Genomic DNA, 12,015 nt, shown 5'->3' with positions numbered 1-12,015 from the left:
ATAAACTTTGTAGGCCAAAGTTTATAACTTTGCGTCTCTTTACAACCGGCTCTTTCAAACCAGTTGTAAGGAGACACAAGATTTGCAAAATTTACACATCTCAATTTTGAAGACAGAAACATCACATTGGCCCCATGCTGAAATGTAACCTCTGGCTATATGTAGCTTTCCCTGATCAATTCGGAAAGCACCGTAGGTTTCATTTTGAATGGATAAAATCTAACCTCTCGTCAATGTCTGGAGTCAAGAAGTATCCACCAAATACCTTTGTTGTTGTTAATGCAGAAAACTCATCTACGAATAAGTGCAAGCTGAACACTGAACAATGCTAAGGTTGTTCACGTCACATGTACATTGACCAGAGAGGCATTTCCTCCACCCATGTTTTGACACTCTACTTGATGAATCACCCTGAAAGTTGTTGGAAGAATGTCAACAGTTGATATTTCAATTACCTCCAAAAACAAAGGCAGGTACAAGTTCATAATGTCCCAACCGAAAAAATATGTGCAGCATAAAATTGGTTGCCTTCAGGTTACAGTATACTAAAAAATTGATTAAAACAGATTGTTGGGCATTGGCTTTATGCACCATGCTTTTTATGAATCTGAACTGCCAAGATAACCAAACCTGAGAAAAATTAACTTGAACATCAAACATTTAGATAAATTACAGCCAAAGTGTTTCAAGTCAGAATCAAATATTTCCAGATTCAATATAATTTGTGGTATTCATACTGTCTGTAAAAATCTGTCTGTCTCATGACCAAATCCCCCACCCCCTCAGTAATAATGAGGGGGTGGGAAATGTTTTCGTCTTACCATGGCAGAACATAATCCGCTGCCAACACACATGCATTTCAAGTTCCTTTTCCATGGGTGTGACTGGTGTAAACCATCTGTGTGACTCTCAGCTGCGTGTACCAACCTGAGGTCTGTCTCATGCTCGCCGCAGGAGTTGTCCCGGCCGGGGACGCGCATTTCACGCGAACTTTTAAACACTTTGGTTGCGCGCGTCATCCGGATAGCGAATGACAGAAATTCATCTAAAACACATCAAATAGGTGATTTTAAGTTTTAATTCAGATTGCGATTGTTAGATTGAACTTTAAATGTGTCGACAGTGTACTTTTATATGGGTGAACATTTTTATTGGAAAGAACGTCGCTGTCTTGGGAACGCGCACGCACGCACCATGCCCTAAACGGGCTGATCCAATCACATTCCATGTTCCGTATTTGGTAGGCACGTGACACCCTCGCAGGTGTACTTCGCTAGCCTCGTAAGTCTCAGTACTCAGGTGGTGTCTTCACGGACTGCATGACACTGTCTTGGTAAGTAAAAAGTTTAAAGTGAAAGTTTAGTGTACGTTCACCAGCTAAAGATGAATAGACTGGAAATATTCTGCTTAAAATATATATGTACAAACACAAAATATTTGGAATTAGGTTTTTAAATCTTGGTTTAAATATGGGGGATATATTAAAGCTGGTGCTGTTGTGTCATTCCTGCTTTTAGGTTTTTGTTTTAATGCAACATGTTTCTTTGTCCACTTTTTTAAAAATAGTTTTTTATAATATCACTTTATAATATCGTGTTCTAATATCATTTTCTAATACCGTTTCAGTCGGTCTCTCAATGCATTTTATGATCCTCGTGTGAACCCATAAAAACTGATGATTACCTGTGTCACTGATGAAAAGATGGAATGCTTTTTGTATACCTGACTTGGCACGACTTCAATAATAGCCGTCTGTCTGGTTGGAACATATAACTGACTGCTTCAAGGCTTGTGATAAACTGAAGGTGGTCTTCAACCCATTGCACTACCATATTTGGTCAATAACACGGCCTGCTTTACATTTAGCCACTCGTTACCACATTTCTTCGACAATATGACAAAAAGTTGGTGTCTGATGACATAGTTCAATATAATTATAACTTTTAACCATCCTAGACAATCAAATGTCAACCCTGTTTTCAGTAACTTTCAAAATGAGTAAGAGAAAAAGCCAAGCAATCCATGCTGGGATGTCGTTGAAGAAGCTTCGATTGAACGCTGTTGAAGGTATACCAGATATACCAGATGACATCACACACCAGACGCCTTTGTCCAGCTGCTTCTCTCACGGTGCCACAGTGAGTTATTCCTCTTGAAGCACCGTCTCCTTTCAGTTTCTGTTTATCAGCTGAATATTGTCCTCGTTGTGTTTTTCAAGGGAGACATTGGCCTCATTGAAAGCATCACTCTAAAGAATTTCATGTGTCATCATTTGCTCGGTCCATGCCAGTTTGGGCCCAATGTCAATTTTATCGTCGGCGCCAATGGAAGTAAGAAGCAGATTGTTAAATGTCATTGAATGATGTTCTGTTTACCTTTTTTTTTTTTGCAACCCAATCAGATTGTTGGTGAAATAAATATTGGGTTATTTCATAGAGCAGTAGGATAATATTAACAGTCAATGATAGTCACTGCAGTGACAAACTAACAGACAGATAGACAGTTGGGTCATGTGTTTTGTTGTGTACTTGGTTGGTTGGTTGGTTGACTGGAGGCAGATTGGCATACAACCTGGATATTAGAAAGTGAGTTAGCTTAATTGCTGTCTTGGTATGTAGTGTGGGTGGTTTGCTGGTTGACTAACTAGTTTGTTGGTTGGATGATTGCTTTGGTTGTCACCGCAATTACTTTAAATGTTTTTAACTTATTTTGAAGAGCGGGCAGAGCTAAATATATAATAATCATATCAACATGTGGGGACATAAATATATGTATCACACATTATATGGATAAATACTGTATAGAGAGGCAGATCTAGATGTATTGTATAGCCATCTTCAATGTTGCTAGATTTGTGACATACTTTAAATAATTTCCAAGGAAACAAATCACTTATATTTTAGGGTCTGATATCTTAAACTTAAACATTATTATTTCATTGTCATTATGTCATGCACCACACAGTATACACACACACACACACACACACACACACACACACACACACACACACACACACACACACACACACACACACGTAATTGCATTTTCAAATACCAACCATCTGGTGCATCTTTGGAAATATACTGTATGTGAATGAGTAGGATTATTTTTCTGATTTATGGATTTCAGATCTGATGTATGTTGGACATGTATTATCTGGCCAGTGCAGTGATTTTCCTCTTCTTCTCTGTTTCTCCTTTAATTCTCAGGTGGGAAAACTGCAATTCTGACAGCTCTTATCGTCGGCCTTGGAGGAATAGCAACGGTCACTAACAGAGCAATGTCACTGAAGGATTTTGTGAAGATCGGTGAAAGGTAAACTCTCAATGATTAAAGCCTTGTCATCAGCAGTAGGTTGATAGAAATCGTTATTTTTTTATCAGGTGGGCTCTGGTCTTAGAACGTTATTGTGATACTGTTTGCTTTCCAGTACCGCAGATATAACAGTAAACCTAAGAAACCGAGGTCCAGATGCTTATAAAAGCGACATTTACGGCGACTGCATCTCAGTGGAGCATCGGATCTTGAGTGATGGAAGTCGAACCTATAAGCTGAAGAGCAAATCAGGTACGTACTGCTGCTGAGTTAATGCTGTGTCCAAGTGTAATAAAACCATCCTTAAAGTCCAGTCTGAATCCAATCCAAAGATATTCAATGTGTTATTGATCAGGATCCACTGGAGGTACCAACACAACTGCTGATGGAAACTTTAACATATAGTACATTTCTCAATTTCCCAAGCAAAATGATGTTACAGTGTTCTTTTAAAAGAAGATTGATTCTTTAAGGTAAAACCATTCAGCAACACCTCGTTTGATCGAGGTGCACAAACTTGGATCTCTTAATTATTTTTTCTGGTTTTTCTTTTTTAAAACTAAGATCTTCAGTTGTGCAGGAGAATGCTGCAGCAATTTTCTAGTGTGAGTCAATGAAAACTAAGAAAAAATCATCACTAGTTGCTTTATAAATGTTTTTTAATGCTTTTTACTGAAAAAATTGCTAAAACAATGAAATAATATAAAAACAGAGGTTTAAAATCTTTCCTATTTGTCTGGTGTTTTAGGACACTCGATTTCTAACAAGAAGGAGGAGTTGATGGCCATTTTGGATCACTTCAACATTCAAGTACTGAATTAAATTTCTTGTAATGTTTTTTTTTTTATTTTTATTTTCTTACTTAACTATTATGTTCAGCACATTTTTGATTCTTGCATCTCTTTGGTGAGTATAATAATACTTGAGGCTTCAGCTATTTGTTTGATTTTAATTTCTTTTATTTTTTTTGCAGTTGGACAACCCCGTGTCCATTCTCAGCCAAGAAATGAGTAAACAGTTCCTGCATTCAAAAAGTGAATCGGACAAGTATAAAGTAATGCCCTGCTAACTTATGTACATGCTTTGAAGGTAAAATTTTATTTCCATATTTTTAAATGAGTGTTTTTGGTTTCTTTTCTGTAGTTCTTCATGAAGGCGACACTGCTGGACCAGATGAAGAGGGATTACATCCACATCAAACAAACTAAACTCATCACAGCACAGCAGGTTGAGAGACAGGAGGAGGTACAGCAATGAACCTTTGTCACATCTTCACTTTTCACATTAGTATAGGAATTTACAAATGTATATTTTTTAGTCAAGTAACACTTTAAAAAATGGTACATTTTGTGTGACATTTATTTGTAGTTAAACACAGTGGAAGTAATTATTACTTTAAAGTCTGTGTATTGAAAGAATCTGAAGATACAATAAGTTGGCAATTCATTATTTTCACAATATTGTATGAAAGATGATATTTTGTGATTTCTTTTAAAATTACGTTTTTGGTAAACAGTTGATTAATTAATGATGTATTGAATGAACCATGTGTGGTTAGATGTGCAGCACAACACATTAAGTGGTGTTTTTCTTTCTGTTTTTTTTTACTAAAATAGAATTTAAGCTCTCACATTTTTTGTTTTCAGTCACTCAAGAAACTGAAACAACAGTTTTTAAAAAAGAAAGAGCGGTACGAGAATATGTCATCACTCGGTGAGATGAAGTTGGAGTTGGAGAATCTCAAGAAAACAATGGCATGGTGTTTGGTAAGAGATAATCTATCAAAATTGTAATTAAGAAAATAAACAAAAAACAGTTTAATTAATTGTAATAATTTAATTTATTATTTACAGTTTTTCATCTGCTTTTTTAAGTCATAAATTAGAGTAAGAAGGGACAGTGAAAAGTACGTTCTCTAACATTTCTATCAAGCTCCTAGTTCTCAAGATGGATTGTAATAAATGTATATCTCTTTCAGGTCAGAGAGAAGGCCCAGTTCATACAGCAGGCGAAAGAGAACCTGGAAAAGGAGGAAAAAAATTCTAAATATCAGGATAACCTTCAGCTCTGTAAGGTGAGACATGGGTTAGGATTAATACAATAGACTGTGTTTAAAAAAAACAACAAATTTGTATAGTTGTGAGGTTAAGCTTTTAAGGTACTTCTCTCTTCTATTTCAAACAGAGGAAAGTCACAGATGTAGAAAATAGGCTGGAGGGTCTCAAAAGAAGAGTTGACAGTGTAAGAGAGGAACAGGCATCTCGATTGGGGGACAGTCTCAAGCTGAAACAGCAAATAAAGATCAATAGAAAAGCTCACCGGGAACAGGAGGTAATATGTCTGTGCAAAGAGTTATTTCAGTGTCTGAATAGACATATCATATATTGGTTATGTGATGTTATTTTATTGTTATATTATCCTTTTTTTTTGTATAGCTTGTTTATTTTCGGGCACTGAACAAACTGAAACAGTCAGAGCAGGAGCAAAAGATTCTTCTGGAGAAAAAGGCAAAAGTAAGGTAAGGGAATAGAGGAGTTCAAGGTAAAGCTCCCTCAAACAAATACATGCACTAAATTTGTTTTTCATTTTATTTTAGCGGCAGTACGATCAGAGGTGAGGAGACTAAATATAAAAAACAACAGGAGAAAATATCCAGGCTCAAAGGTCAGCTTGCAGAGCTTGAGAAAACACGAACACAGCTGAATGAAGAGATAGAGAACAAACAACAGGCTGTCCTCAAAGGGAAGGAAGAACAGGAAAAGCTCAGGTATGTCAAGTGATGCTTGTCTTATGAAGTAGATTGTGAGATTTGAGAGCACAGCAGAATTTCATGATCAAGACATATTCATCTAGATTGGAGGAACGGAACATCCACATGTCGTACACGTCCAAACTGAAGAGGAAACATCAACTCCTTGCCAGCCGTTCAAACAAGCTGAGGCGTTTTGGAGATTACGTTCCTGACCTGCTGACTTCTATCGCTGAGGCTTTTGATAAAGGACTCTTTATTAAGAAGCCTATTGGTCCAATTGGTGACTACTGTACTGTTTGGGGGTATTTTTTGGGTTGGCTTTGCTTTTCCTTCAGCTTGAAGCCGGAACCGAAAAATTGTTAGCTTATCTTAGCGTTTGTTCCCAACTTGTGCTTGTCTTAGCAGTGTGGTCAGTAGCTAATCCAATAGGATTCAGTCCCACAATCCATCGTTATAACACAGTTATACACAAAACAGAATTTCTATATATGCAAATAACAAGTTATCATATAATAATAAATTATTTCTAAAATCTTGGCCAGATCACATTTATTGGTAGATTTTCCTTGAATTCAACTAAGCAAATATTAAAATCCTATCTGTATACTGCAGGTCCCACCTCTTTGAAATTTGTTTATGAAAGCTGTGTCTGTTTACTGACCCAAAACGTAAAAAGCAACTTACGTTCTGAATTATATTCTGCTTTCTAAGATACATTTTCTCTCAACATGGTCTGTTTTTTGACCACCAACCGGCTCCTGACTCCTGTTTCATGTTAAAATTTGAGAAAACTAATTCATGTTAATTTCCTAAGAAGGCAAATTTAACAGTAACAGACATTTTACATGTAAAACTACATTTCATCTAGCCATGTGTATCATGTAATCCAGTTTATTTTAAAATTGCCAATTGCCTTTTGTTAATTTCAACATTGAAAATCTACTTTAATTCGTATGCAGTAAAACAGCGAATCACGTAAATGCTGACAGTCGGTGTTTAATCTCAGGCGTGTGCATCGGTCTGAAGGACCCCTCGCTGGCCGTTGCTGTGGAGTCCTGTCTGCGGAGCTTCATAAAGGCTTTCTGCTGCGACAACTACAAGGATGAAAAAACTCTTCAGGAGTTGATGTCTCGCTTCTGTCCGGAGGACAGAAGGCCACTCATTATCGTCAGCTCTTTTTCTGACAAAGTTTACGACACTGGTGAACGGTCAGCAGCGGCGGCAGCAGCATCTTCTTATTTGTTGACTTCCACGTTTGAAAATGGTGTTTCGTTCTTCCGTAGGAAAGCATATCATCCGGATTATCCATCTGTGCTGGAAGTGATTACGGCATCGGAGCCAGTGATCCTCAACTGCCTGATTGACATGAGGGGGATTGAATCCATTTTATTTATCAAAGTTAGTATATTTTAATTATTAAAAATTGAGTTGCTTCTTGACTGACGCTCTTGCTTCATCACCACCTGACCTGTGTGGTGTAACAGGACAAACACAAAGCGAGGAAGGTCATACAGCTTGAACAGCCGCCTCTGAACTGCAGAGAAGCGTTCACCATTGAAGGCGATCAGGTGTACCCAAACCGTTATTACACCTCTGACGTCAGCATGGCCAAATATCTCAGCGGGGATCTCGAGACGGAAATACGGTAATCTTAAACTGATGCACAGAAAACATAAGGAATAAAAATTTTAACCTCTTTTGACTCAATCTAATTTTTGCTGCTGCGCCAGAATTGCTGAATCCCACTTAAACTATTGATTTGATTTCAATTTAGAGTGATAGGATTTGCTGGAGGCAAGTTCCCAAATGGCCTTCTTGTTCATTTTGTTAAAAATTTGATGAACTTATGACGGTGTGGAGAGTGTTGCTGTGATGTAAAAGCAATCCTGCTTCTCCCAGTATGTTGGAGTCGGAGCTGGAGAACCACCAGGCTCTGTTATCCAGGTTTCAGCTCCACAGAGCCTCAGTCTCTGAAGACATCCAGAGCATTGAGAGGAAGCTGAACAGCACCATCATGACCCAGAAGAAGATCCTGGTCCGTCAAACCCAAAACTATCCTAAACACAATCCTAAATCTAGACTGTTGAGCATAAACTGAAAAATGTCTCTTTTATGTTTTGAATGCAGATGTCTGTGAATCACACCAAGGCAAAAATAACTGAGCTGGAGAATGCTAATGAGGAGCAAATGGATGACATCAGCTCCATGGTGATTAGGTTTTTATTTGTTTTCCTTTAAAACAGGTCAGAGTACAAAAACCTCTAACGCCCTCAAATTGCCACTGCAGGAGGAAGTTGCCCAAGAGATTCGACTGAAGATCGAGGCAGAAAAGCAAATTGTTTCTGAAGCGGCGCTGGAACTCGACAACCGCCAAAGAATAGTGGAGGATGTAGTGTCCAGGTACCAAACAGCCAGAGAGCAGATCGATCAGCTGTCAGAGGACATGGAGCTGTTGAAGGTAGAGCAGAGCTTTGTTGTTTTGGTTTAAAAGTTATTCACACACACACACACACACACACACACACACACACACACACACACACACACACACACACACACACACACACACACACACACACACACACTATGTATTGATTACTGTTGTTTGGTTATCCAAAGGATGAGCAGCTGAAGCTGGAAGCTGAGTTTACAAAACACAAACAAAACTTCAAGATTTTCGAAACCAAACTGCGGGTTCATGAAAAAAACATCCAGTCTCTGAGGAGTGACCTCGCCCGAAGAGAAAAAGAGTTACAGGTGACCATAAACACAATTTACATGTTCATAGGGCAAGTATGTTGTATTTGGTTTTACATGTTAAAACAAACTTATTACTTTCTCAAATTGACCAAAGAAGCTTTTCTGTGCTTTTGGAACGCTCCATGTTTGTAATGCTTTAAAGAACAATACGAACAACTGGACATGCAAATGATTCCATCTAGTCTAACAGCATAATCCAGGTCTCTAGAAGCCCTGAGATTATTCTCACAGAATGATGCATGTTTATGAGAAAATCTGATGAAAATATAAAAAATTTAAGTGAAGTTAAATAAAATAGAAGTAGAAAGCGTCCTAATGGAGATTATGATTTTATCTGCATCATTTTGTTAACTTTGTGGTCAACTGTAATGAACCCAACAACATTTAATTCTTGTTCCAGAACAATTTGTTGTTGGCTAAGCTTTGACTGATTTAGTTTTCTGTTTGGACACATCAGTGATGATTTGAAAAAATTGTTCCTTTAAGCTGTGAGAGAGTTCACAGATCAGCTCAGAGCTGAACTCGTCCACAGAGACGCTTTTGCTGCCTCTGCTCTGCGTACTGTAGCTGTCCCCAGTGAAATTCACAGTTGTCATCAGGGCTCACGTGTGATGACAGGGATGTGTGGCCAAAGCCAAAGAGATCGGTCTGGAACCGCAGGAGGTGACCCGCAGTGCCAGCGCCGTCGACACGGAAATCACTCAGCTGCAGACGAAGATCAAGGTGTACGAGAGCAGCTATGGGAAGCTGGGGCAGGTGGTCAGGTGAGAAGACGTTCCCGCTGTGAATGAAAGGATACTGGGGATTGTGATGGTCCACATGAAAAAACCGATAGGATCTTAAGGAAAATCTGGTTCCATGTCCAAGACTTCGAGGTTGAAAGCTAGAAAACAGGTCAGAAATCTGGTACTGACTAGATTATAAAAGTTGTTTCACTGATCCATAACTATATTATTTAAATTCTACTTCTATTTCTGTCACAGGTGAATTATGCAGTTTGTCTTGTCGTTCATTCAGTTATGTGTGTGTGTTTTCCATGAAATGCACCCGTCATGAGGGATCCGAAGGATTTCATGCTTGTGTGTCAGTTTCAAATTCATTTATGTCAAAAAGGTTTATTTTCTTATTTTACTGTCAAGAAATCCTCCTCTGGACTGACTCTGGCATAAGAAACATAAAGGCTTCTCTGTCCTCATCAGGGAGTACGCTGAGGCCCTCAAACTCTACAGAAAGAAAACCAACCAAGTGAGGGATCTGCGGAGGTTCGTCAATCAGCTCAACGACATCATATTAGACCGACAGAACAGATACAAAGTCCTGCGCATGTAAATGGCCTTCAATTTAAAACAGTTCAAACTATATGATTCATGTTTGGCAAGTCCTTTTTGTGTCTGATGGCTCTTTCTCTACACGCAGGTCTCTCTCTGTCAGATGTAAGTTATACTTCACTAACTTTCTGGCTAAGATGAACTGCTACGGCTCAATGGCGTTCGATCACAACAATGAAACGCTCACCATCGCAGTACGTCTGTGTATTCATTCATGTTTTACACAATACTTACAAACACATTTCCTGTTCTGTTTTACCACATTAATTGTGTGTCGTTGTAGTTGTGTCGTCGTGTGATTAATGTAGAAAATACTGACTATAAGTGAAACACTCATCTGTCCTGAAGGTGAAGCCACCGGGGAGGGATGACGACGGCGTCAGCGACGCCAAGTCGTTGTCTGGTGGTGAACGCTCGTTCTCCACCATCTGCTTCATGCTCTCACTGTGGGAGATCACCGAGTCTCCCTTCAGGTGCCTCGACGAATTTGACGTCTTCATGGTGAGTGTATGGAACTATTCCTCACAATGTCAGCTGTCACACACACAAACACACACACACACACACACACACATGGTTTTGGCTTTCAGACACTTTCAGGAATGTGTTCTCCTCATTTATTATATACAGGATATGCACAATCGCAGAAGGTCTCTGGATCTCCTGCTGGAGCTTTCAGAGCGGCAGCACCTTCGACAGTTTATCTTCATCACCCCCCTCGACACCAGGTGCTCTTCTTCTTCTTGCTCTTCTTGTTTTTGTTCTTGTTCTTTGTTTCATGTATGTAAACTTGAATGTGCAATCAAACCAACTACAGTTTCCATTTTTCATGCTGGTTGTTTTCAGTCTAATGTACCTCTGGTATCAACCTATCTGTTTAAATCGTCTGAAGCCGGCTGCAGCGTTTTAATCAGCTGTATCTCCATTTGATTAAGTCCTGTTCCAATGCTTTGTTTTTGGAAAGGCTTTAATCACAGACTCTGTTGTTTGGTAACTGATCAGATGCTAATCGTTGTTGTGTCTCCCAGTAATGTGCCCAGAACCAGTTTAATCACGATGCACCAGCTTCAGGATCCAGAGAGAGTCCAAAGTGAACCTGAAGAAGAAGATTTAACCGCCTTCCAGTCGTGTAGTAAATCTTCAGTGTGACTGGATACGATCAGGAGCTGCTGCGGTTCAGGGAAGAGTCCATCAATGTGTTAGGAAATATAAATAAAAAGAGAATTTTTAGAATTCTTTTTGGCTTGTGGAACTGTAAATAGCAGACTCAACTTTTGTCTCTTATAAATATATTTTTTTAAATGTCTATCCTAAATGATTTCAGTATTTCAGCAACTATAGCTTTCTGTCATGGCTAGGATCCATATGTATCTCATGGGGAACCTTTGTTCAGGTAGAGTCATACCTGGATTCTAAATAAGAGTCCAGGTATGAAAATGTTTGTGTTGTTGTGTTGATCTCTAAAACTATGTATTAGCAAAGTTTGTGTTCGGCTGAAGAGGTGCATGATTGTACAGAATAAGAAGTGTTTGGGGCAAAGGAGTTGAATTATTTTTTTAAAACAAAGTCATTGACATATTTGAGTAATATTTGCACTTTTAAATAATTTATCTAAAGCTGTATTTTAAAAAAAACAGTCACTATTTTTATAAATTTATCACTGACAATGTTGAATACACTTTACTGTGACCTGCTACTCAACTTTTTGGTATATCTGTATTTTATATAAGGCAATTTGTGCTTGTGTGAAGTTTCTTTCATCAGATTATATTTGTAATTAAAAGGATTAGTTCATTCAAAAATCTTAATCTCAATTTTAATGCATTCAGTAACACAAATCTGAAAAGTCGGGTGATC

General features: G+C 38.4%; 1 protein-coding gene across 1 annotated transcript; it reads left to right on the top strand.

Annotated features, from left to right (window-relative positions):
• The first annotated feature begins 1,304 nt into the window (after nucleotides 1–1,304).
• Nucleotides 1,305–11,980, top strand: smc6 (structural maintenance of chromosomes 6). The gene is made up of 27 exons (XM_068339159.1): nucleotides 1,305–1,333; nucleotides 1,984–2,138; nucleotides 2,219–2,330; nucleotides 3,213–3,318; nucleotides 3,434–3,570; nucleotides 4,067–4,128; nucleotides 4,292–4,372; nucleotides 4,462–4,563; nucleotides 4,965–5,084; nucleotides 5,297–5,392; nucleotides 5,503–5,649; nucleotides 5,754–5,836; nucleotides 5,915–6,085; nucleotides 6,172–6,350; nucleotides 7,077–7,278; nucleotides 7,354–7,468; nucleotides 7,555–7,715; nucleotides 7,970–8,105; nucleotides 8,198–8,278; nucleotides 8,358–8,528; nucleotides 8,690–8,827; nucleotides 9,449–9,594; nucleotides 10,030–10,155; nucleotides 10,247–10,352; nucleotides 10,507–10,659; nucleotides 10,789–10,886; nucleotides 11,187–11,980. Exons 2-27 carry the CDS (start codon nucleotides 1,995–1,997, stop codon nucleotides 11,305–11,307), a joined length of 3,294 nt encoding a protein of 1,097 aa, XP_068195260.1. The 5' UTR covers nucleotides 1,305–1,333; nucleotides 1,984–1,994; the 3' UTR covers nucleotides 11,308–11,980.
• Nucleotides 11,981–12,015: the final 35 nt, after the last annotated feature.

This window comes from Antennarius striatus, chromosome 17 (genome assembly GCF_040054535.1).
Source record: "Antennarius striatus isolate MH-2024 chromosome 17, ASM4005453v1, whole genome shotgun sequence".
NCBI lineage: Eukaryota > Metazoa > Chordata > Actinopteri > Lophiiformes > Antennariidae > Antennarius > Antennarius striatus.
The sequence above is the reverse complement of the archived record's forward strand: the minus strand, read 5'-3'. Positions and strand labels throughout refer to the sequence as shown.